Source organism: Aotus nancymaae, unplaced genomic scaffold, assembly GCF_030222135.1.
Source record: "Aotus nancymaae isolate 86718 unplaced genomic scaffold, 86718_ANA_hifiasm-v0.15.2.pri h1tg000022l_1, whole genome shotgun sequence".
Lineage (NCBI taxonomy): Eukaryota > Metazoa > Chordata > Mammalia > Primates > Aotidae > Aotus > Aotus nancymaae.
Window position 1 is genome coordinate 1,921,589 of NW_026988435.1, and position 24,489 is coordinate 1,946,077.

The 24,489-nt window shown below is 39.2% G+C and overlaps 1 protein-coding gene across 1 annotated transcript in view; it reads left to right on the forward strand.

Moving 5' to 3' along the window:
* Positions 1 to 2,306: 2,306 nt before the first annotated feature.
* The window catches only part of GABRR3 (gamma-aminobutyric acid type A receptor subunit rho3), a 57,666-nt gene continuing 35,483 nt past the window's right edge, over positions 2,307 to 24,489 (forward strand). The window contains exons 1-2 of the mRNA XM_012474145.2: positions 2,307 to 2,675; positions 18,395 to 18,507. Of these exons, the coding sequence (XP_012329568.2) occupies positions 2,458 to 2,675; positions 18,395 to 18,507 (331 nt within the window). The 5' untranslated portion in view covers positions 2,307 to 2,457. The remainder of the gene's footprint in view (positions 2,676 to 18,394; positions 18,508 to 24,489) is intronic.

Genomic DNA, 24,489 nt, shown 5'->3' on the forward strand with positions numbered 1-24,489 from the left:
TTTTTTTTCAACTGAAGCCTTGAATGCACTAATATTCATTCATTATTTAAGAAATATTTACTAATGTCAACTATATTTCAAAGATAGTTATAAGTGTTTAGGATGCCTCAGGGAACAAAGATCACTTCTTTGCAGAGTTTACATTCTAGCAGGATTAGACAGATTATGAACAATAAACATAACGTAAATTACATACCACATGCTAAACAGGATGAAAGGTAGGTTGGTAACACAGGTTGGTAGAGAAAAGAAAGAATATGGTATTTTATAAAAGAGTGGTCAGGTTATGCTTCATTCAATAAATGACATTTGAGCAAACATTGAAATTTGTTAAGGAGTTAGGCATATAGAGGTCCAGATGAACAGTGTGTCAGGTAAGATTGACAACCAGCGCCAACGCCTGGGGTAAGGGCAAGACCCCTAACAGAGTAATAAAATGTATAATGCTTCCCGAACTCATTTAGCACAGAACAGTTTTTCACAAATCATCTTCCATGTAACCAACAAGTACTTCGGGAAATGTTAGTGTAGCTATTGCTTACTAAGGGAAGAGGGGTCCAGGTAATAGAGAGTGCCAGGGTGAAGGGGGTGGTGCCCTGGATCTCATAAGAGCACTGAGGTGGAAAGTTCTGAAACAAACTTTTGACCACAGTGCAGTTTTCCAACAACCAACCTGACAGTAGCTTAAGATGAGCGACTTTTCTTACACTTCTTCCATTGGCTCTTCAAAGCAGGCTTACTGGCTCAGAAATACCTGAAGAAAATACTTCAGCATTTCTAAACATTACGGAAATTAAAATTACAACAATACCCATTGGATTAAGTAACATCTAAAAGCCTGATAATACCAATGTTAAAAAATATTTTAAGAAATAAGGACTCTCATTCACTGCTGGTGGGGAAGTAAATTGGTATAAGCACTTCGATGAGCAATATGATTGTGCACAGTAAATTGGAAGGTGTGAAAGTCATTCAGCCTAGTCGTTTTATTTCTAGGTATTTACCCTAAAGAAACTCTTACACATGTGTACAAGAAAATATTTATAAAAATTTATTGCAGGATTGTTTATCATAGAAAAATAAGAAACAATGCCCATCAACAAAAATGTGAATAAATACAATGTTACGTATCCATACTGAAATACCACATAGCAGTTAAAATGGATTAACTAGAAATATATTCATCAACATAATAAATCCCTAAGAGTATTGTTGAAAGAAAAAGTAGCTTTCAGTAGTAAAAGTAGAGTATGACAGCATTTACATAAAGTTTTAAAACATGCAAAAGTTTGTACATTATTTATAGATGCATACATATGCAATAATAGTATAACTGCACATAATTATAAACACTAAATTAAGGCTAAGAAAAGAAGCAAGGATTTATTACATCATTCTATATATTTGTAATATTTTACATTAAAATATATTTTAAAGAGGAAAGACATGCTTAAGAAATAGAGGAGGAGGTTTTAATGCACGGGCTAAAAGAAGACGTAACTTATACCAAAATAAATAAATATGATAGAGCAGTAACACTGCATACAAGGTGTCAAGGACACAAATTGATTTGAGGCTATTTAAGAATTTCTCTCACAACACTGTGTTTCTGGGAAGAAAATGGTTTTCTTCCTAAGTCCTAGTAAAAAGGTCAGCTGTTGCTATGTGGCTCACCTTGCGGTATTACAGTTAAAGAAGATTAATTTCAATGACACAACCATTTATTGGTGCTTTGCATATGTGAAGTAGAAATATTTTCTTAAATATTTTCTCTATCTATGCAAAGCACTTTGAGGAGAGTGTGGCCACAATTTAACAGTGACTTTGTATGCTTTGCACACTAAGCAGGATTAAGTTTATTTTTATTAACTAGGTTGCTTGCTATTAAATAAACCTTAAACAACTTTTGTTATCAATGAAATATACCATCATCTTAAAATATAAGATAATTTTATCTTAAAAAAAGTAAATAATTTATCTAAAAAAAGATAATTTTATTTTGTGTCTGTGCTAAGGCAGTCTGTATGCATTTGGGGAGGAAAAGATTCCTTTCTGGATTAAAAGGAACCATAGGATAAAGGAATCTTCAAATGTGTAATTAAGATTAAATTAATCATCTTTTTTCCCAATAAGCATATTATTTTGCTGAGTCACTAAGTACATTTAAATGATATTGCATTGGATTAAGAGGATTAGTGCCTAACCTCACTTCTTTGTTTACAGAGGACTGCAGCTGAGGGCTTACGGAGTATGGATTGAGCATCACACTAAAAACTATCCTGGGAAAAGGGACTGAAGGATGTAAACTGAAAATTTCTAAAATCTGCTTTGTTTTCCGCAAGTTGCTGAAGATCCAGATAGATATTTGCTTTTAAGTGATGTGGATCAATTTAATCTACTAAGACAAATTACAGCATTGAAGACAACGTCTTTTTCCCCTAATACATTTTCCCTGGCATGCTGTTTATTTTTCAAAAGACACCTGAAGAAGACATCGTGATCACGGTGTTAGTTGCACCCACCGGCATCCTTTTTGTTTTTTTCGAAGAGATGGTCCTGGCTTTCCAGTTGGTCTTCTTCACCTATGTCTGGATCACATTGATACCAAATGCTTGTGCTGCTTCTAACATCAAGATGACACACCAGCGGTGCTCCTCTTCAATGAAACAAACCGGGTAAGATGATCATAGTGCAGTCCATGGAATTACTGCCCAGTTTCTCTCACCAGCTGCCTCAGACCTACAGGGAAACTAGAAACATATCTTTAATGAATGGTAGCACATGTTTGTGACCATGTCTGTCTCTAGAGATCGCATGCATGCGTCATCGTCAATTACCTGTGTTTGACATCTGAAAGAGCAAGATCTTGGAATTTGCTGATATTTGGAAATTTATTTATCCTTATTTATGGAGAAAACAAAGGGTTCATGTAAGGATCCTCTTTCAGGGAAAGTATTTCTTCAATTAGTAATACATTTATTATGAATACATTAATTGTTTAATGTTTCTTCAGATTTATTTTGAGTAGAAATTAGTCTAAGCACCACCTTCTTTGAATGTCAAGTACTTGTAGGGTATATAGTTTCATGGACTGAGGAAATAGTATCAAAAGGCATTAAGGCCATTTGTCTCTCAAGAATAATTTTCATATGTTTGACATATCCTGAATATCAACACATCATCATCATTATCGTCCCATCAATAATCAGGAGCATGTTAGGATGTGCCAGTAGGGGAGATAGCCATCTGTGACAGTGACCTGTTTATACACCAACTTGCCTAGGTTTTAGCACTAAAAATGCCAGGAATCCCTTCAGTCCCAGGTACACTTGAATGATTTGTCACTGTAATACCCATATACTTTTAATGATCAAAGAATGTCTTTGAGAAAGTCTTCCCTTTTCAACAAGCACCAGATTTCCAGAAAGACCCAAAAGGAGAAATTGAGGAAGGAAGATGTGAGTCTCGTCTGGTCCACCCTGGCAGCCAATGGGGTGACAGATGTTTTAGCTACATTTCCCTTACATCCTGAATACGTATTATGCATTCACCGTAAGATCAGGAAAGAGAACACAACATTTTAATAAATATCTTCTGAAGTCTCCAGTTTAATGACCAAAACCAAAAGAGGTGTGTTACTGATTCCTGCTCTGCGATTAAAGGTCAGGGACCACCTCTCACACTTGCCTTCCATGCTTCTGCTCCCAGGCCGAGACCTGAGATGATACGAAGTTTTGTTCCATGTGACAACTTTCCCAGTCTTCTTCATAGCGATTAGCTAAGGAAGTATTTGGGAACTGTAAGATGATACCACCAGACTCTATTTTTTTTTTCAGATAGCTTATTACATTTTATAGTATATTTTATCTAATTTTAAAAATCAGTGGACACAGCTTAAAATATTGTCTGTCATCCAAAGAGTAGACTTGTACAGTCTGGTGGATGTTTAGATGAGCAGAAGAGAGATGATTATAGTAGCTAATTCATTACACCAGCCCACTATCAGCAGCAGAGTTGCTACAGAAAAAATCTACTATGTGTATTTTTTAGGTGACATTGAAAGAACAAGAGAAGAACATTGGTTCTTTGAGATGATGTGGAAATTTTTTTCTGATGTTAAATGCCTCATTTTTAGATCCTATATAAAGGAAAAGAAGAATTTTAGAGCCTATGCAAAGCAGACTTCCCTCGTAGGAAACACCAGGATTTCGGCCATGTGGGGCCAATCGTATTTGTTGTCACTTCTCTATATCCTAAATGAAGTGCTTCTTTGAGTCACAAGCCAGAATGGGATTCACTAAAATTTTATCTGCTTCTTTTGTTCTTAAAAGAAAAGCCCTCTTGGGCACTGGAGATTGCATAAACCATCACACTGGTTCAGAAGTAGCCACTTAGAATGAAACCCAGGTGTCTTCCCTGAGTGAGCAGAATAATACAGCCAGCCAGTTTCTGAGCTATCATGCAGATATCAACCACCCTATCATGCAGATTTTAGGGCATTTGACCAAAATACAGTAATTACTGTAGGCAGTCATTTTTAGAGTTAGGGGCCAGGAGTCTTCCTACCTTACTATGTGAATAGATACTGTGAGATTCTTTGCCCAACACCCAACCTGATTATCAGCCAATAATTAAGTAATGAATGAATTAATTAATAATCGACTCTTCTATAATGCAAGAGAACTAATAGAGTAAACATGAAAGGAGACATGGTCTTTGAAAATTATAAGGGGGATTATATATCCATTGTTTTGGGCCAGTCTTCATACAATAAGGCTCTTAAATGTTTTGCTTTTAGTTGTTTTCGTTCAGAATATAACCTCACTTTTTAATCCAGAGTTTCCCTTCTTTCAAAATCTAAAGACTTTAAAATATATATTTATTCAAAGATACCTTTTGTTTCCTGAAAACAAAGTAGGGAGGGGTGTGAATAAAGTAAGTTATGGCAGGTGAAAAATGTTCCCCTTTTGCCTAGAGAAGAAATTTTGCTCCCAGATGATACAAAGAGGATTAAGCAAATAGAATCATTGAATATTTATTCATTCTGTCAACAATTATATTGAGTGATATTTATATGCAAGTGCTGAGTTGGGGGCTAAAAATACTATAAGAACAACACATTGACTCTGGCCTTGAAAATAATCAGCAGAGTGCTGGAGTCTGTTCAAACTGGCTTGCAAGCACCAATCAGGAAATTTATCAGCTGGCTGTTAAAAGCACTCAGTGTTAAAAATTAAATTATATAAGCCTGCAATTAAATTAAATAATTTCTAAAATAAAGGTAGCAAATACTTAAAACTCAGCACTTACTAATGATTTCTCTACATTTTACTATCATCTGTTGTTCCTGAAGTTATTTAGGGCTATTGTATCTGTATGGTAGAAATACTACAATACACCATACTATGCCATTTATACTATACTGTACTATACTGTGTGCTAGACACATCTCTGCCATGCATGTTGGTAGCTTGAAATCAGCCATGGTGGGAGTATTTACCCCATGAAAATAAAACACTATAAACAGGGGCTTTTTTTTCCTGAAGAAGGACAGAAGAGAGTGGCAGAGACTACAACTACAAGGTATATGCTTCTCTGAGGGAAAACGGCTGGTCAGGTTCAGCCTTTTCTGGTTTTTGTTTGTTTTTTAATTTTTAATTTTTTTCTGAAACAAGGTCTTGTTCTGTTGCCCAGGCTGGAGAGCGGTGGTGCAATCATAGTTCATTATAATCTCCAACACCCGTGCTCAAGTGGTCCTCCCACCTCAACCTCCCGAGTAGCTGGAACAACAGCTGTGTGCCACTACACCTGGCTAATTTTTTTTGTTGTCATTGTTTTGGAGAGATTGGGTCTTTCTGTGTTGCTCAGGCTGGACTCAAACTCCTGGCCTCAAATGATCCTCCAGCCTTGGCCTCCCAAAGTGCTGGGATTACAGGCACGAGCCACTGTGCCCACAGCCTTCTCTTCTTATAAGAGAACTTGAGCCTCGTGTGGCCAGATTTTCTGATTTTTTCAGAAGAAGCAAGAAATCCAGGCTTTTATCTGAAATTGTCCAAGTTACTATACCATGTGGACTATTTAAAAAAACATGTCTGCAGACCAGCTGCTAATTTGGTCTAATTTCCTCGTTTCACAGATGAGGAAACTGAGGCCTCATCGCTGAGCTCATGATCTGACAGAGACCCAAGTGAGATGTAGGAACTGTCATGTTTCAATTGAAGCATTCTCTCTGGCTGGCTTTCCCACAGAAATGTTCATCTGCCTAGATATTTTCCCTTTACAAGAGACAGGCTATTGATAAAGTCAGGTATGTATTTCCAGAGTTCAGGAGTTAGGCGTTCAATCAAAGCCATAAGATTCACTACATCTAATGTACCACGTTTTCTCTAAGACATTTCAAAAACATCCGGAGCATGGAAATAAACACTGGATCAAGAATTATGATTTTCTTTGTGATGAAAAATTGGACCAACTGATTTTCTCACTACTTTACCTTATTCCTTGGATTTGCATCTGTTTAGGTAGACTAATAGAACATTTTTGCTTCATTTTATATTTTTCTAAAGAAAAATAGTAAGTCTACAAAACATTTTAAAATTTTGCCTACATTATTTGGAACAGTTGCTGAGCTTCAGCGTGCACTGGTCCACAATAAAGTTTGGCTGAGAAAAACGTCCATGTTATCGAGAGGGCATGTTTCTAGAATGACAAGGAGAATGGAGTGATATGGTGGAGAGCTTTGACCAGATTCCTACTTGGAAAGTATTCTAAATGGCAAGTCCAATTTGGTCTAGATAATTTATGATACAAATAACAATAGTAATAATGGATTTTTATGTGGAAAAAAATACCTAGAATCTCAATGCTTTCGTTTTTCCAAGTTCATGTCTAATCCTTATTTATGAAATTATGTGATTTTTTTTCATGTTTAAAATCATAGCATAGCAACCATTTTGTATTTTCTTTTTTTTTATTTTTTGTTTTATTGCATTTTAAGTTTTGGGGTACATGTGAAGAACATGCAAGATTGTTGCATAGGTGCATACATGGCAGTGTGATTTGCTGCCTTCCTCCCCTTCACCTATATGTGGCATTTCTCCCCATGCTATCTCTCCCCAACTCGCCACCCTCCGCTGTCCCTCCCCTATTTCCCCAGACCCCAGTGTGTAGTGCTCCCCTCCCTGTGTCCATGTGTTCTCATTGTTCAACACCCCCCATGAGTGAGAACATGCAGTGTTTGATTTTGTGTTCTTGTGTCAGTTTGCTGAGAATGATGGTTTCCATGTTCATCCATGTCCCTACAAAGGACGCAAACTCATCGTTTTTGATGGCTGCATAATATTCCATGGTGTATATGTGCCACATTTTCCCTGTCCAGTCTATCATCGATGGGCATTTGGGTTGCTTCCAGGTCTTTGCTATTGTAAACAGTGCTGCAATGACCATTCTTGTGCATGTATCCTTATAGTAGAATGATTTATAATCCTTTGGATATATACCCAGTAATAGGATTGCTGGGCCAAATGAAATTTCTATTTGTAGGTCCTTGAGGAATCACCACACTGTCTTCCACAATGGTTGAACTAACTCACACTCCCACCAACAGTGTAAAAGTGTTCCTATTTCTCCACATCCTCTCCAGCATCTGTTGTCTCCAGATTTTTTAACGATCGCCATTCTGACTGGCGTGAGATGGTATCTCAATGTAGTTTTGATTTGCATTTCTCTAATGACCAGTGATGATGAGCATTTTTTCATGTTTGTTGGCCTCGTATATATCTTCTTTTGTAAAGTATTTGTTCATATCCTTCACCCACTTTTGAATGGACTTGTTTGTTTTTTTCTTGTAAATCTGTTTTAGTTCGTTGTAAATTCTGGATATCAGCCCTTTGTCAGATGGGTAGACTGCAAAAATTTTTCCCATTCTGTTGGTTGCCGATTCACTCTAATGACTGCTTCTTTTGCCGTGCAGAAGCTGTGGAGTTTGATTAGGTCCCATTTGTCTATTTGGCTTTTGTTGCCAATGCTTTTGGTGTTTTGGTCATGAAGTCCTTGCCTACGCCTATATCCCGAATGGTTTTGCCTAGCTTTTCTTCTAGGGTTTTTATGGTGTTAGGTCTTATGTTTAAGTCTTTAATCCATCTGGAGTTAATTTTAGTGTAAGGTGTCAGAAAGGGGTCCAGTTTCTGCTTTCTGCATATGGCTAGCCAATTTTCCCAACACCACTTATTAAACAGGGAATCCTTTCCCCATTGCTTGTTTTTGTCAGTTTTGTCAAAGATCGGATGGTCGTAGATATGTTGTGTTGCCTCCGAGGCCTCTGTTCTGTTCCATTGGTCTATATCTCTGTTTTGGTACCAGTACCATGCTGTTTGATTACTGTAGCCTTGTAGTAGAGTTTGATGTCCGGTAGTGTGATGCCTCCAGTTTTGTTCTTTTTGCTTAGAATTGACTTGGCTATGCGGGCTCTCTTTTGGTTCCATATGAAGTTTAAGGTGGTTTTTTCCAGTTCTATGAAGGAGGTCATTGGTAGCTTGATGGGAATAGCATTGAATCTGTAAATTACTCTGGGCAGTATGGCCATTTTCACGATATTGATTCTTCCTAACCACGAACATGGAATGTTTCTCCATCTGTTTGTGTCCTGTCTTATTCCATTGAGCAGTGGTTTGTAGTTCTCCTTGAAGAGGTCCTTTACGTTCCTTGTTAGTTGTATTCCTAGGTATTTTATTCTCTTTGTAGCAATTGTGAATGGCAGTTCATTCTGGATTTGGCTCTCTTTAAATCTGTTATTGGTGTATAGGAATGCTTGTGATTTTTGCACATTGATTTTGTATCCTGAGACTTTGCTGAAGTTGCTTATCAGTTTCAGGAGATTTTGGGCTGAGACGATGGGGTCTTCTAGATATACAATCATGTCATCTGCAAATAGAGACAATTTGACTTCCTCCTTTCCTAATTAAATACCCTTTATTTCTTTTTCTTGCCTGATTGCTCTGGCTAGAACTTCCAGTACTATATTGAATAGGAGTGGTGAGAGAGGGCATCCTTATCTATTGCCAGATTTCAAAGGGAATGCTTCCAGTTTTTGCCCATTCAGTATGATATTGGCTGTTGGTTTGTCATAAATAGCTTTTATTATTTTGAGATACGTTCTGTCAATACCTAGTTTATTGAGGGTTTTTAGCATAAAGGGCTGTTGAATTTTGTCGAAGGCCTTCTCTGCATCAATTGAGATAATCGTGGTTTTTGTCTTTGTTTCTGTTTATGTGGTGAATTACGTTTATAGACTTGCATATGTTGAACCAAACTTGCATCCCTGGGTTGAATCCTATTTGATCATGGTGGATAAGCTTTTTGATGTGCTGTTGCAATCGGCTTGCCAGTATTTTATTGAAGATTTTTGCATCTATGTTCATCATGGATATTGGCCTGTAGTTTTCTTTTCTTGTTGAGTGTCTGCTGGGTTTTGGTATCAGGATGATGTTGGTCTCATAAAATGATTTGGGAAGGATTCCCTCTTTTTGGATTATTTGGAATAGTTTCAGAAGGAATAGTACCAGCTCCTCTTTGTATGTCTGGTAGAATTCGGCTGTGAACCCATCTGGACCTGGGCTGTTTTTGGGTGGTAGGCTCTTAATTGCTGCCTCAACTTCAGACCTTATTGTTAGTCTATTCAGGGTTTCGACTTCTTCCTGGTTTAGGCTTGGGAGGAGGCAAGTGTACAGGAGTTTATCCATTTCTTCCAGGTTTCCTAGTTTATGTGCATAGAGTTGTTTGTAATAATCTCTGATGATGGTTTGAATTTCTGTGGAATCTGTGGTGATATTCCCTTTATCGTTTTTTATTGCATCTATTTGGTTATTCTCTCTTTTCTTTTTTATTAATCTGGCTAGTGGTCTATTTCGTTGATCTTTTCAAAAACCCAGCTCCTGGATTTATTGATATTTTGAAGGGTTTTTTGTGTCTCTGTCTCCTTCAGTTCTGCTCTGATCTTAGTGATTTCTTGTCTTCTGCTAGGTTTTGAGTTTTTTTGATCTTGCTCCTCTAGCTCTTTCTATTTTGATGATAGGGTGTCAATTTTAGATATCTCCTTGCTTCTCATGTGGGCATTTATTGCTATATATTTTCCTCTAGAGACTGCTTTAAATGTGCCCCAGAGATTCTGGTATGTGGTGTCTTCATTCTCGTTGGTTTCAAAGAACATCTTTATTTCTGCCTTCATTTCATTGTTTATACAGTCAACATTCAAGAGAAAGTTGTTCAGTTTCCATGAAGCTGTGCGGTTCTGGGTTGGTTTCTGAATTCTGAGTTCTAACTTGATTGCACTGTGGTCTGAGAGACTGTTTGTTATGGTTTCTGTTCTTTTGCATTTGCTGAGGAGTGATTTATTTCCAATTATGTGGTGAATTTTAGAGTAGGTGTGATGTGGTGCTGAGAAGAATGTATATTCTGTGGATTTGGGTTGGAGAGTTCTGTAAATGTCTATTAGGTTTGCTTGTTCCAGGTCTGAGTTCAAGTCCTGGATATCCTTGTTAATTTTCTGTCTGGTTGATCTAATATTGACAATGGGGTGTTAAAGTCTCCCACTATTATTGTGTGGGAGTCTTAAGTCTCTTTGTAAGTCTTTAAGAACTTGCCTTATGTATCTGGGTGCTCCTGTATTAGGTGCATATATATTTAGGATCGTTAGCTCTTCTTGTTGCATTGATCCTTTTACCATTATGTAATGTCCTTCTTTGTCTCTTTTGATTTTTGTTGCTTTAAAGTCTATTTTATCAGAGATGAGAATTGAAACTCCTGCTTTTTTTTGCTCACCATTTGCTTGGTAAATCTTCCTCCATCCCTCAATTTTGAGCCTTTGTGTATCCTTGCATGTGAGATGGGTTTCCTGGATACAGCACACCGATGGGTTTTGGCTTTTTATTCAATTTGCCAGTCTGTGTCTTTTGATTGGGGCATTTAGTTCATTTACATTTAGGGTTAATATTGTTATGTGTGAATTTGATACTGCCATTTTGATGCTAGCTGGCTGTTTTGCCCATTAGTTGATGCAGATTCTTCATTGTGTTGATGCTCTTTACCATTTGGTATGTTTTTGGAGTGGCTGGTACTGGTTGTTCTTTTTTATGTGTAGTGCCTCTTTCAGGAGCTCTTGTAAAGCAGGCCTGGTGGTGATGAAATGTCTGAGTACTTGCTTGTTCACAAAGGATTTTATTTTTCCTTCACTTATGAAGCTTAGTTTGGCTGGATATGAAATTCTGGGTTGAAAGTTCTTTTCTTTAAGGATGTTGAATATCAGCCCCCACTCTCTTCTGGCTTGTAGGGTTTCTGCTGAGAGATCTGCCGTGAGTCTGATGGGCTTCCCTTTGTGGGTAACCCGACCTTTCTCTCTGGCTGCCCTTAGCATTTTCTCCTTCATTTCAACCCTGGTGACTCTGAAGATTATGTGCCTTGGGGTTGCTCTTCTTGAGGAATATCTTTGTGGTGTTCTCTGTATTTCCTGGACTTGAATATTGGCCTGCCTTGCTAGGTTGGGGAAGTTTTCCTGGATAATATCCTGAAGAGTATTTTCCAGCTTGGATTCATTCTCTTCGTCACATTCAGGTACACCTATCAAACATAGATTAGGTCTTTTCACATAGTCCCATATTTCTTGTTGACTTTGTTGACTTTGTTTCTCTAATCTCGCCTTCTCATTTTATTTAATTGAGCTGATCTTCGACCTCTGATATCCTTTCTTCTGCTTGGTCAATTTGGCTGTTAAAGCTTGTACATGCTTTGCGAAATTCTCGTGTTGTGTTTTTCAGCTCCATCAATTCACTTATATTCCTCTCTAAGTTGTCCATTCTTGTTAGCGTTTCGTCAAATCTTTTTTCAAGGTTCTTAGTTTCTTTGCATTGGGTTAGAACATGTTCATTTAGCTCATGGAAGTTTCTTATTACCCACCTTCTGAAGCCTGATTCTGTGATTTCATCACACTCATTCTCCATCCAGTCTTGTTCCCTTGCTGGTGAGGGGTTGTGATCCCTTGTAGGAGGAGAGGTGTTCTGGTTTTGGGTGTTTTCATCCTTTTTACACTGGTTTCTTCCCATCTTTGTGGATTTATCCACCTGTCGTCTTTGTAGTTGCTGACTTTCTGATTGGGTCTCTGAGTGGACGTCCTATTTGTTGATGATGAAGTTATTTCTGTTTCTTATTTTTCCTTCTAACAGTCTGGCCCCTCTGCTGTAGGACTGCTGAGGTCCACTCCAGGCCCTGCTTGCCTGGGGATCACCTGCAGCAGCTGCAGAACAGTAAAGGTTGCTACCAGTGTCTTCTTCTGCTTTGTCCCAGAAGGATACCTGCCAAATGTCAGTCTGAGCTCTCCTTTATGAGGTGACTCTTTGGATATACAGGGGTCAGGGAGCTGCTTGAGGAGACACTCTGTCCTTTATTGTAGCTCAAGTGCTGAGCTGTGAGCTCTGTTGTTCATTCAGAGCTGCTGGGCAGGTACGTTTAAGTCTGCTGCAGCAGAACTCATAAACCCCTTTTTTTCCCCAGGTGTTCTGTCCCGCGGAGTTAGGGCTTTATTTATGAGTTTCTGCTGTGCTGCTGCCTTTTTTTTTTTCCCAGGGCTGCCCTGCCCAGCAAGGAGGCAGCCTAGTCACTGTCTGCCTGCAGAGGCTTCGCTGAGCTGCTGTGGGCTCCGCCCAGCTGCCGTGTGAACCTCCCTGCAGTCCTGTTTATATGGGTGTCATTAGAACTGCCTCAGCAATGGTGGACTGCCTCCGTAGTGGTGGAGTGCCTCGGTAATGGTGGACGCCCCTCCCCCACAGAACTGGACTGTCCCAGGTTCAGCTGTGCTTGCTGTGAAACTCTCAACCAAGAGTGTTTCCAATTGCTGGGTTTTTTTGTTTTTTTTCGCGGGAGGGTGGGACCAGCTGGGCCTGATCACCTGGCTCCCTGCCTCAGAGCCTTTTGTTTTTTAGTTGAACGGTTGGCTCTCTCCCAGGTGTTCTGGTCACCTGTTGGAAAGGCGCTGGGATCTGTGTGATTTCCTGTGCGGTGACCCACTGGGCCAGCTGAAACAGTGGCTCTGAGATTCGTGGTGCTTTTTTGCCCGGGAATCTCCTGGCCTGGCTCCCTGTTTCAGTCCCCCTTTTTTTTAATCAGATGAATGAGTGACTCTGCCTTCCCGGAGCTTCCTGGAGCTCCCCTTGCTGGCTAAGGAGGGACCCAGTCCCGTTTACTCTGCACTGGGAACCGCCTCGCCAGGGCGCCAGCAAAACAACCGCGTCGGCCAAAACAGCCACGCTGGCAACCCGTGGGGCTCCTCTGCCTGGGAATCTCCTGGTCTGTGGGCAATAAAAATCCATCTGGAAATGCAGCATCCACTCACGCTCTGCACTTTCACTGGGAGCTGCAATCTTGAGCTGCTCCTAACTGGCCATCTTGGATCACGCTGTATTTTCTTCACTTATATTTCTCACATTGCTTCATAGATACCATAATGGTATTTTTAATCATTTCATATTATTAATTTGAATTAAAGAAGAAGAATTACCTCCTTTGTTTTTGAACATTTATTTTCAAGTTTGCATTATTATAAGAAACACCAATAAATGTTTTCACACGTTTTCCTTTACCAAGAAAATTATAATTTTTCAGATTTTTTCCTCTACCAAGAAAATTATGATTTTTCTGGAATTGAATAACTGAGTCAAAGCATATGAAATATCCTTATAGTTCTTGAGATGAATTTCTAGCAGAGTTTACCAATATTTAAACTCCCACCTGCAAACTAGAAATATTCACATTTCATCTTTTTTTTTTTTTTTTTTTTTTTTGAGGTAGAGTCTCATTTTGTTGCCCAGGCTGGAGTGCAGTGGCACAATCTTGGCTCACTGCAACCTCTGCCTCCCAGGTTCAAGTGATTCTCCTGCCTCAGCCTCCTGAGTAGCTGAGATTATAGGTGCCCGCCACCACACCTGGCTAATTTTGTATTTTTAGTATTGATAGGGTTTTGCCATGTTGGCCAGGCTGGTCTCAAACTCCTGACCTCAAGTGATCCACCCACCTTGGCCTCCCAAAGTGCTGGGATTACACACAAGAGCCACTGCACCTGGCCTCATCGTATCCTTCACAGCACGGGCAATAACATTATTATTTGTAATAGATACAAAATGACAGTTATTGCTTCACTCTTGACCCCCTCCATTAGATATTTTTTAATATGCTTGTTAATTATGTCCTCCCTTGGATAAATACTCTCTTCACGTCAGACCTAGTTCTTTTCAAGTTCCGATTCTAGTTAATTCATCAAATATGTAGGCCTCCAGGCTCGAGGGAAAGCCGTTTTATAAGGCAGTCAACCGAGTATTTGTGACTGAAGTCAGATGATGTTTTGTCATTCCACTTATAAAACTCCAATGCAGCCGAATGAGTTAGGTGTATCTTCTTTTCCTCAACCAGTTCTAGTTTTTAATTCTTTGGCTATTATGTCCTCCTCAAAGACCCTCTTAGTCCCCCTGAGACTACTCAAAATCCGGCCTTTCCTTCCTCCCAGACCTCTACGTTCTTCGTCACACAATTACAGTAGAGTTTCTGCCACTGAGAAGAGGGAGCATAGAAACACATTTTCTTTGTGTCATCCAGGAAGGAAAAGGCCCTAATTCAATGAGAAAACTCACACCTATTGCCAAGATTACAGCCCTACTGTTTCTCAATGTTCATAAGGCTTTGTAGGAAAGGACAAACATGAAGAATGCTGACGAGAGGCTCTCCCATAAACTGAGATTTCTTTGCTTGATCCCATCAGGACTCAGACTCCTAGAACATCCTCTCCTCGGACAGAAGAAATCCAAAAGCTTCTTCTCAGCAGCTGCTAAACATTATATCATTTATTCTAGATTGGGGGGAGAGGGTAGAAGACACAAAGTAGTTTAAAATGATACATGTGTAGAATAAGATGAGAACATTCTGAGCTAAATCTGATGCTCCATTATATAGTGATCTTTTATTAAGCACATTTCCTTCTGTCTTCTTGGTTTTATTTCATCCTTCATTTTATTAACCTTTCTATGTATGCATCAGAGGCCTTCAAACCAGGGTGCCCATCCTCCTGCGGTATGATGTATTATGCCTCCAAGGGTAGATGTGAGGTATTTGAGGGCATGTAGACATGAGTGGTTTTAAAACAAACAGTTTTGGGATCTTTAATTCCTTCTGACCTCTTTCTTAAAATTGACCTATTCACCACCTGCAGTCTTCTTTATTACCACCTTTTAATTATTGCTCTGTCCCACCTGACAATATGCAGGCATCCCTCTCCCTCCTTCTGAATCCTGCAAGTATTTCCAGTGTGTAAGTTGCTGGGTCCAGGCCAGGCGTGGTGGCTCATGCCTGTAATCCCAGCATTTTGGGAGGCTAAGGCAGGTGGATCACGAGGTCAGGAGTTTGAGACCAGCCTGACCAACATGATAAAACCCCATCTCTATTAAAAAATAAAAAATAAATAGCCAGGCAAGGTGGCAGGCACCTGTAATCCCAGCTACTCAGAAGGCTAAGGCAGGAGAATTGCTCGAACCAGGGAGGCAGTGGTTGCAGTGAGCCGATATCACACCACTCTACTCCAGCCTGGGTGACAGAGCAAGACTCTATCTAGAAAAAAAAAAAAAGTTCCTGGGTACAAAGAGATCATTACAAACGTGTTGAGATAGTGGATGATGCTACACAAAACGTCTTTTTCTAAATGGCAATTCTCTTACTTGCTTTTAATAAAATTGAAGGAAGAACCTAATTAATTTGTCAGGTTATAAATCATTAAAATAATTGTTCAAGATAAATTCTACAGCGTGAGTTTTGAAAAATAAGTAAGGAGTTTAAATAATTAAGTCACATTGTTAAAAGAATACTGAAAATTTCTTCAAATTCCATGTACTTCCACATATATAACAAACTTTCTCAACGTTTTTATCTATAAAGATTTTTAAAAAAGAATAGAATTCCCAGTTTTATTCCAGCAATGACTAATATCCATTTGCTGATACACAGAATAATTGGCGAAAATGAATCATCACTTCATTTATAAATACACTTCTAATAAAATTTCATTCTTAATTTTAGTAAGTATCAACGTTTATACAAATTATGTTTTATTCCATTTGTAATTGTCAGAAAATTAAAAAGTTAATTTCAATGTTTATACATTTTTCTTATAACAATGCATGATGGAGTGATAAAATTCTATGAAGTAAATAAAATGGAGATAAAGTTTTTTTAAAAAAATGATAAAAATTGCTGATTTTTAAAGAACTTGTTCAGGTATATTTAAGTACATAATGTGTATATTTAGAGTCATTGGATACACTTAAAGGAATAATATGTTTTATTTGAAATCATCAGTATTTGAGTAATTTCGAAATTTATGATGAAGAAACATAAATGTCGATTTAAATATGTGTGAGGGGAATACTCAGATTTTCAAAATTCTTTAAAAGGGTGTTTAAGCAACAGATGCTTTTTGAGAAATGGAAGATACAAAAATATACCCACAAAAAGGCAAAAGCAGATAAATATGGAACATCTCATTGTGCACCTGAAGAGCCTTCAAGGTGCACGTGGTTTTGCACGCTGCCAAGAGAGCATTTCGTAGCGGGCTCCGTCTTTAACCTTCTTGGGATTCTTAATTAAGATTTGTCCTTTCCAATCTCATGGAGTGGTATGCTTCTGAGCAGACACATTAGTGACATGCCATTTAACTGTATTAAAAGATTATTACCAAAGGGCTTTACAAATTTTCATGAGTTTTCAGTCTTAGTTACATTTCCATTTTTCTTAAAATAGTAACAAGTAGCTAGCTTTTATTAAATGTCTACTGTTTTCTAGGCCAGTGACTCTCTTGATAAATTATTATACATGCAAATTTTCATACCCCAAACCTACTGAATCAGAAACTCTGGGCGTGGGGCCCAAATGGAGCATAATTAGGATGTATGCCAAGGAAGATAATATTTATTTTGGCTTGGTGCCTTGAACATAGTAGGCATTTAATAAAAACTAGCTGCTATTTTTTTTTTTTTAATAAATAGTTCCTTCTAGCTCCTTGGAAGAACTTTTCTAGTTAATTCTAGATCCATGGAAAAAATAGTAGTATGTGTTCAATTATTCATAGGCTACAATGGCTTAACATGTTTAAAAGAAAACTCATTGCCTTCTACCAAAACAGATTTCCCAACTTCCACATTTCTATCAATGATAAAATATACTTCTATAAACTTCTGATGGTTTCAACCAGAAAGTTCTTTATTGAAAGGCCACACTCAGTGATGTCAGATGCCCATAAGCCTGGACTTATGTCTTGTAGCAGCTGCTCCAGGTTCTGAAATTCTCCCCATCAAAGTCATTTAATTGTGTGAGAAAGTTTACCCACGTCTTATATTAAAATTCACATCGGTTTCCTGGAGAAGACAGGTATTAATACAAAAGCGTATCAGCTATTCAGAATGACTGGGATGCACTTAGTAGAGCCCTCAGGGTCTTGTGTTATTGCTCCTGCTGACGACGATGATGATGATGATGATGGTAACGATCACAGTCACCTTTTTCTGGAAGAGGAGTTGAGCCATCAGGGCAGAAAACAAATCAGGAGGTCCAGCAACTTGCCCAACTCACCGACACAGGGAGAGACAGGGCCGCAGTCCCATCAGGACACCTAGTGCCAAGAGGCCACTGCCCACTTTCCTTTGCCCTAGAGAACTGCACACAAAATCAGACTTCACCCACTTCACAATTTGACCTGGCATCAGGTCTAAGTATTGCCATCCCTCAGACTCTAGAACCCCCAGCGGGAATTCTGCCTGGTACACTCTCAGCCTGCACCCTGTATTTTTGCTCATTTTATCTTCGTAAAACACTGTCTTCATCTGTTTAAAATCTTGCGGTCCTTTTATTTTCTCACTGTTTTAGCGCAGAGATCGTTCGGCTTCAGTGACCCCACCGATCACTTAGGTAACTTGTTCAGGTGCAGATTCCTAGGCCCTGCTTCCTAGGGGACTGATATAGTTGATCTGGGGCAGGAGTCTGTGAATCTGAGTTTTGATCACCTCCGCTCAGGTAATTGGGATTTTCCAGGTCTAAAAACCGTATTCTGAGAAACAATACTAGTTCGTGCATTAAATCCAAACTGAGTTTGTGACTTAAGGTGCCCCCAAATTTGGTTTACCTTATTTGCTCCACACTTATATAATAAAGAACAAATGTTGACAGCTCTTTGGCTTAATATGAACTGAGAAAATGAGCTTTTATGTATGTATTTCAGAACATGCTATGTTGAGCACAGATGGCTAACCTAAATCAAAATATGCAGAAGCATATGTATCTCAAAAATATTTTTTTCCCTTTGGGGGAACAGCAAACAAGAAACTAGAATGAAGAAAGATGACAGTACCAAACTGTGGCCTCAGAAATATGAGCAACTTCTCCATATAGAGGACAACGATTTTGCAATGAGACCCGGATTTGGAGGTAAGTTATATCCTCAAAACTCATCAAAACCCACCGTACTGTCAAAATGGAGGTAAAAAGAACTAAAACAGATTTACAAGAAAAAAACCAAACAAACCCATCCAAAAGTGGGAGAAGGATATGAACAGACACTTTACAAAAGAAGACATATGTGAGGCCAACAAACATATGAAAAAATGCTCACCATCACTGATTATTAGAGAAATGCAAATCAAAACCACATTGAGATACCACCTCATGGCAGTTAGAATGGCGATCATTAAAAAATCTGGAGACAACAGATGCTAGAGAGGACATGGAGAAATAGGAACACTTTTACACTGTTGGTGGGAGTGTAAATTAGCTCAACCATTGTGGAAGACAGTGTGGTGATTCCTCAATGACCTAGAAATAGAAATTCAATTTGACCCAGCAATACCATTACTGGGTATATACCCAAAGGATTATAAATAATTCTATTATAAAGACACATGCACACATATGTTCGTAGCAGCACTGTTTACAATAGCAAAGACCTGGGACCAACCCAAATGCCCATTGATGATAGACTGGACAGGGAAAATGTGGCACATATACACCATGGAATACTATGCAGCCATAAAAAACGATGAGTTTGTGTCCTTTGTAGGGACATGGATGAATCTGGAAACCATCATTTTCAGCAAACTGACACAAGAACAGAAAACCAAACACCCCATGTTCTCATTCATAAGTGGGTGTTGAACAGTGAGAACACATGGACACAGGGAGGGGAGCATCACACACTGGGGTCTGTTGTGGGGGGCAATGGAGGAACAGTGGGTAGGGGGTGGGGAGGTTGGGGAGTGATAACATGGGGAGAAATGCTAGATGTAGGTGATGTGGGGGATGGAGGCAGCAAACCACATTGCCGTGTATGTACCTATGCAACAATCCTGCATGTTCTGCACGTGTACTCCAGAACCTAAAGTACAATAAAAATAAATAAATAAAAATTAGAAAAATAAGTAAGACCAAAATGCAAGTACAAACTATCAGTTTAAAACAAAAAAAAAAAAGATTTTTATAATTATCTTCTCTTTAATGAGAATAATTGATGAGTTATCCATTTTAGATTGACCAAAAAACTCATTTTTCTACTCTTCACACTCTGGTAAATAGTATGTGTTCCATAAATAGTGAATGACTATATGTTGCCTATATACCAACTTATTGTTCTGACTAGAATCCTTAAGTTGGATACATGTTATGTATAAAATCTTACTGAATATTCTTATGAGCTAGAATGCCTTGCTTTTGGGTAGGAACTAGTATGACCAATGCCATGGCTCCCTATGAACATACTCTGCTGAATTGTCTTTTAAAAAATTCGTATCCCTTCTAGCAATTAAGATTGATCCAGTGTTGGAAAACCCTTTAATGCACTATCTTATTCCATCCTCACAGTGATCCTATGAAATAGGCACTATCATGATAATATTGCAATGTGAAAACTTGGTCACAGAGAGGTTAAGGGATTTGCCCAAGGCCATGATAGCACAAAGTGGTAGAACTGAGTTGCGATGGCAGGTGAAGAAGATGGAAGTTCATATTACAGGTACATAACTGGAACAAAGATTTTCGTCTACACAGGGGATGGCGAGATCATCAGGTTAAACTCTCTGGCTTACTGCTAAATCCATCCTGATTCTTCTTTCATTGACAAAGCCTCCAGTTTCCACAGTTCCTGAACTGACAACATTTTTTTTTTTTTTTTTTTTTTTTGAGACGGAGTTTCGCTCTTGTTACCCAGGCTGGAGTGCAATGGCGCGATCGGCTCACCGCAACCTCCGCCTCCTGGGTTCAGGCAATTCTCCTACCTCAGCCTCCTGAGTAGCTGGGATTACAGGCGCGCACCACCATGCCCAGCTAATTTTTTGTATTTTTAGTAGAGACGGGGTTTCACCATGTTGACCAGGATGGTCTCGATCTCTTGACCTCGTGATCCACCCGCCTCAGCCTCCCAAAGTGCTGGGATTACAGGCATGAGCCAATGCGCCCGGCCGAACTGACAACTTTTGAGAGTCCTAGTGATGTGGAGATGAAGGAAGTATGGAAGAGGGTGAGAAGCAATATCCTCTGGCAGTAGAACAAATACAACCTTCTGATGAATAACTAATCCCATAAGTGTTCAGGGTCAGGGGATACTCGTCTCATAATGTGGTTATGACCAGGGAAAGCACTATAGGCATGTGGGTACTGCAGAGAACTAATTTGTTAACAGGCAAAACAAAAAAGTGTGTTAAATATTCTTATGTTGAGGGTTGGGGATTTTTTGGAGGGGAGTTGTTTGTTTTTTCAATTTCCTGAAATCCATTTGGTTCCAATTCTTTTTTTTTTTTTTTTTTTTTTTTTTTCTTTTTGAGATGGAGTCTCACCCTGACGCCCAGGCTGGAGTGTAGTGGTGTGATCTCGGCTCACTCCAAGCTCCACCTCCTAGGTTCAAGCAATTCTCCTGCCTCAGCCACCTGAATAGCTGGGATTATAGGCACGTGCCACGACACCAAGCTAATTTTTGCAGTTTTTAATAGAGACAAGGATGCACCATGTTGATCAGGCTGGTCTGAAACTCCTGACTTCAGGTGATCCGCCCACCTCGGCCTCCAAGACTGCTGGGATTACAGGCGTGAGGCACCTCACCCAGCCAGTTCTAAGAAATTGACCTTGATTTCATCACGTTTGTGACTCAAACTTAGGTGAGCATCAGAATCACCAGGGGGGTGCTGAAGGCACCGCTTACTGGGTTCCACCCCCAGAGTCTCTGATGCACTAGATCTGGGTGAGGCCAACGATTTGCATTTCTAGCAAATTCCTAGGTGATGTTGCTGGTCTGAGAATCACAATTTGAGAGCCACTGATGAGGTGATCAGCATCAGATTAAACCTTGGTGAGTTTAATTTTTTGTTTTCCAGAGCATTTTTCACATATATTGAACCATAATTTAAGATTTCAGAAGCCTTGAGATTAAGCAGGTTTAGAAATGTGTCTCTTTTTTTCTTCTGAGACTCTATTTTTTTAATCTTTTTTTTAACCTTTCTTCACTGCTTATCTCATGTATCCATACAACAGTTCTTCCAAACATGTTTAAGCCAGCTACCGTTCCCAATAGACTGTGTTCCCCAACCAAATTTTCCCGAAGTTTATATAGTAGACTCTACAACTACCACACAGATATTCTGTACCTTGGTCCTTGTGATTCTATAAAAGCTCTTTAAAATATTTCATCTAGCACCGTACAGTAGGAATCGTCAGCCGATAAATTTGCCTGGCCGTGAGTTTTCGCCCACGAGGGGGCGCCAGGCACACAGGAATGGCATGAAACTGTCCTCTCTGCAGCCACAGTTGAAAGGAAGCTCTACCTGATGTATTTTCAACACGAATCAAAAAGGCTGCCCTAATTCCTGTCAGGTTAGGTTCCTCAATTAAATTCGTTTCTATCCTAGAGGAAAGGGTTTTTAATGGAGATTATTTGAGGCCATGGAAAGCCAGAAAGATTGAGAGAAAAATGACCGTCCTTGAATGCAGACCTTGAACCAAACGGTCTAGAGGAGGCTTTTACATCAAAGTGGTCGGAGGACCAGCCGCAGAATCACCTGGGAGTTAGAAATGCAGATGCACGGGCCCCAGCCCAGGATTCTAAATAAAAACCTGCAGTGATTCCCTTAAACCCTACAGTTGAGAAGCACTGGCACTGCTGTAGAGGACGAAGAGCAAACTCTGCTCTTTTATCTGAAAACATGTACACCTCCGTTCTCCATCCCAACCTCGTCCTCACCGCCCCCCCCCCCACAGAAAAACATGATATTGAAATTTCCACTCTGCTTGATCTGTCAGAGATACATTTTAAGATTTGTTTTAAATGAAAATGCATTTAAAAAAATACTTTCTTTCCTGAGACGACTTTGGGGGGTTATTAAAAATGCAATTGAAATGTGCTACTTAGTGGCAGGTGGCAAATCATCCCATGATTAAGAAATTTTTCTGACAATCATAGACTGGGGGGAATGGCATCCAAATGGCTCGTGTGTTTAGCCCGTTGAGCAGAAAAATCCATAAATTCAGTCAGAAGTGTCAGTCTGGTAGCTCCATGAAATACAGCCCTTAACTTTCTCTTGCCTCTCTTGGTCGGAACAGCTTCTTAACACCAGTGACCCATTTCTCTGTTCTCACGGCTGCCTTCCTTGGGGAAATCAGACTGCAGGATATAAAAGACAAGCTTTAATTTATCTTCTTTCTTTATGCTTGTCCACAACACAAACACATGCACATACTTCTTTCCTCTTGAGCTAAATGTAACTTCAGCACTTCTCTTGACTTAATGTGTTTTCCTAATTAGCTTTAACATTAAAACCAGCTGCTACTGCAGTGTTTTTTACTTTTATAAAGCATTAGAAGATTAATTGACTCATTATGTGGAAACAGGAGGATATAAATTTAGGGGAGCTTTTTGTTTAACTTGGGTTATAAATTGCAGCTCATTTTCTTTATTTATGTTTTCCCTACCTTTTATATCTCCCATAACTAAGGGCTTTTTTTGTTTTAGTTTTATGGATGATAATATCTTTGTTTCTTCAAAGTGAAATCATTTCAGCATGCAGATACTGGCTACAGAGTCAAAACAAAAGTTTAGGTTATAAAAGCTGCTTGTACAGTCTTTGCTTGTCAAACAAGAGGACTGTACTGAGAGTCAGAAGGATCTGGCTACTTTCCTGTAATTAACCGGGTTTCAGGCACAGGTTGTCACCTCTCTGAGGATGCACTCCCTCATGTCAAGTGGAGCTAACATCAATTCTCTCTAGCTAGCAAAGCAGCTATAATGAAAACATTAGATAATATATTATATAATGAACTTTAAATGCATTATACAAATCAGATGCATAACTTTTATTTAGCCCTCATTATTCCAGCCTGCATAAAAACCAAATAGATGCTATATCTTTACATATACAAAAAGGATTATAAATGTGTGTACTGCTACCTAGTGATCCTGGGAACTTAACACCATCATCATAAAGGTTAATATTTATTTAATTTTTATTTTAAGTGCTTTAGGTACTGAATTAATAAAAGTATCTAAAAATTATTATTTACACTGTTACATTTATTAGATAGATAATGAATCCAATAGATAACGAATAAGTTGGTTTTAACACATCTAAATAGATAGATGTGTTAAAATAGATAACTGATCCAATAGATCCAATAGATAACGAATAAGTTGGCTTTAACACATCTAAATGGGGTTAGACTAAGGACTTGACAAGCTTTCTTTCGCATAATCACAGCAACCCTATAAAGTAGGTACCATATATTTAGTTCTGTTTTGCAGATTACATGAGGAGTTTGACACTAACTCAGGTTTATATGGCTACAAATTCCATGGATTTTAATTCATATGCTTTATTACCACCTTATCTGTGACTGAGCTCCTTCTTTGTAAAAAGCATGCTCTTTGGAGCTTTCACCCAGCTTCCAAACTCTGATTCTGCGTCTTGGCTTCCCATGCTGCTCACTCTCTACTCCCTCCTCAAGAATGCTAGAGCATAATACAGTTCCTCAAACCTACGAATAAGGTGCAGTGGGACATGGAGCTCAAATGAGGCAGAAATGAGGGCCTGGGGCAATGGCCCACTCCTGTAATCCCAGCCCTTTGGGAGGCCGAAGTGGGTGGATCACTTGAGGTCAGGAGTTCAAGACCAGCCTGACCAACCTGGTGAACCTGTCTCTATTAAAAAAACACACATACACACACACAAATGGCCGGGGGCAGTGGCTCACGGCTGTGATCCCAGCACTTTGGGAGGCAGAGGCTGGCAGATCTCGAGGTCAGGAGATCAAGACTACCTGGCTAACAGGGTGAAACCCCGTCTCTACTAAAAATACAAAAAAAAAAAAAAAAATTAGCTGGGCATGGTGGCACGCGCCCGTAGTCCCAGCTACTTGGGAGGTTGAGGCAGGAGAATC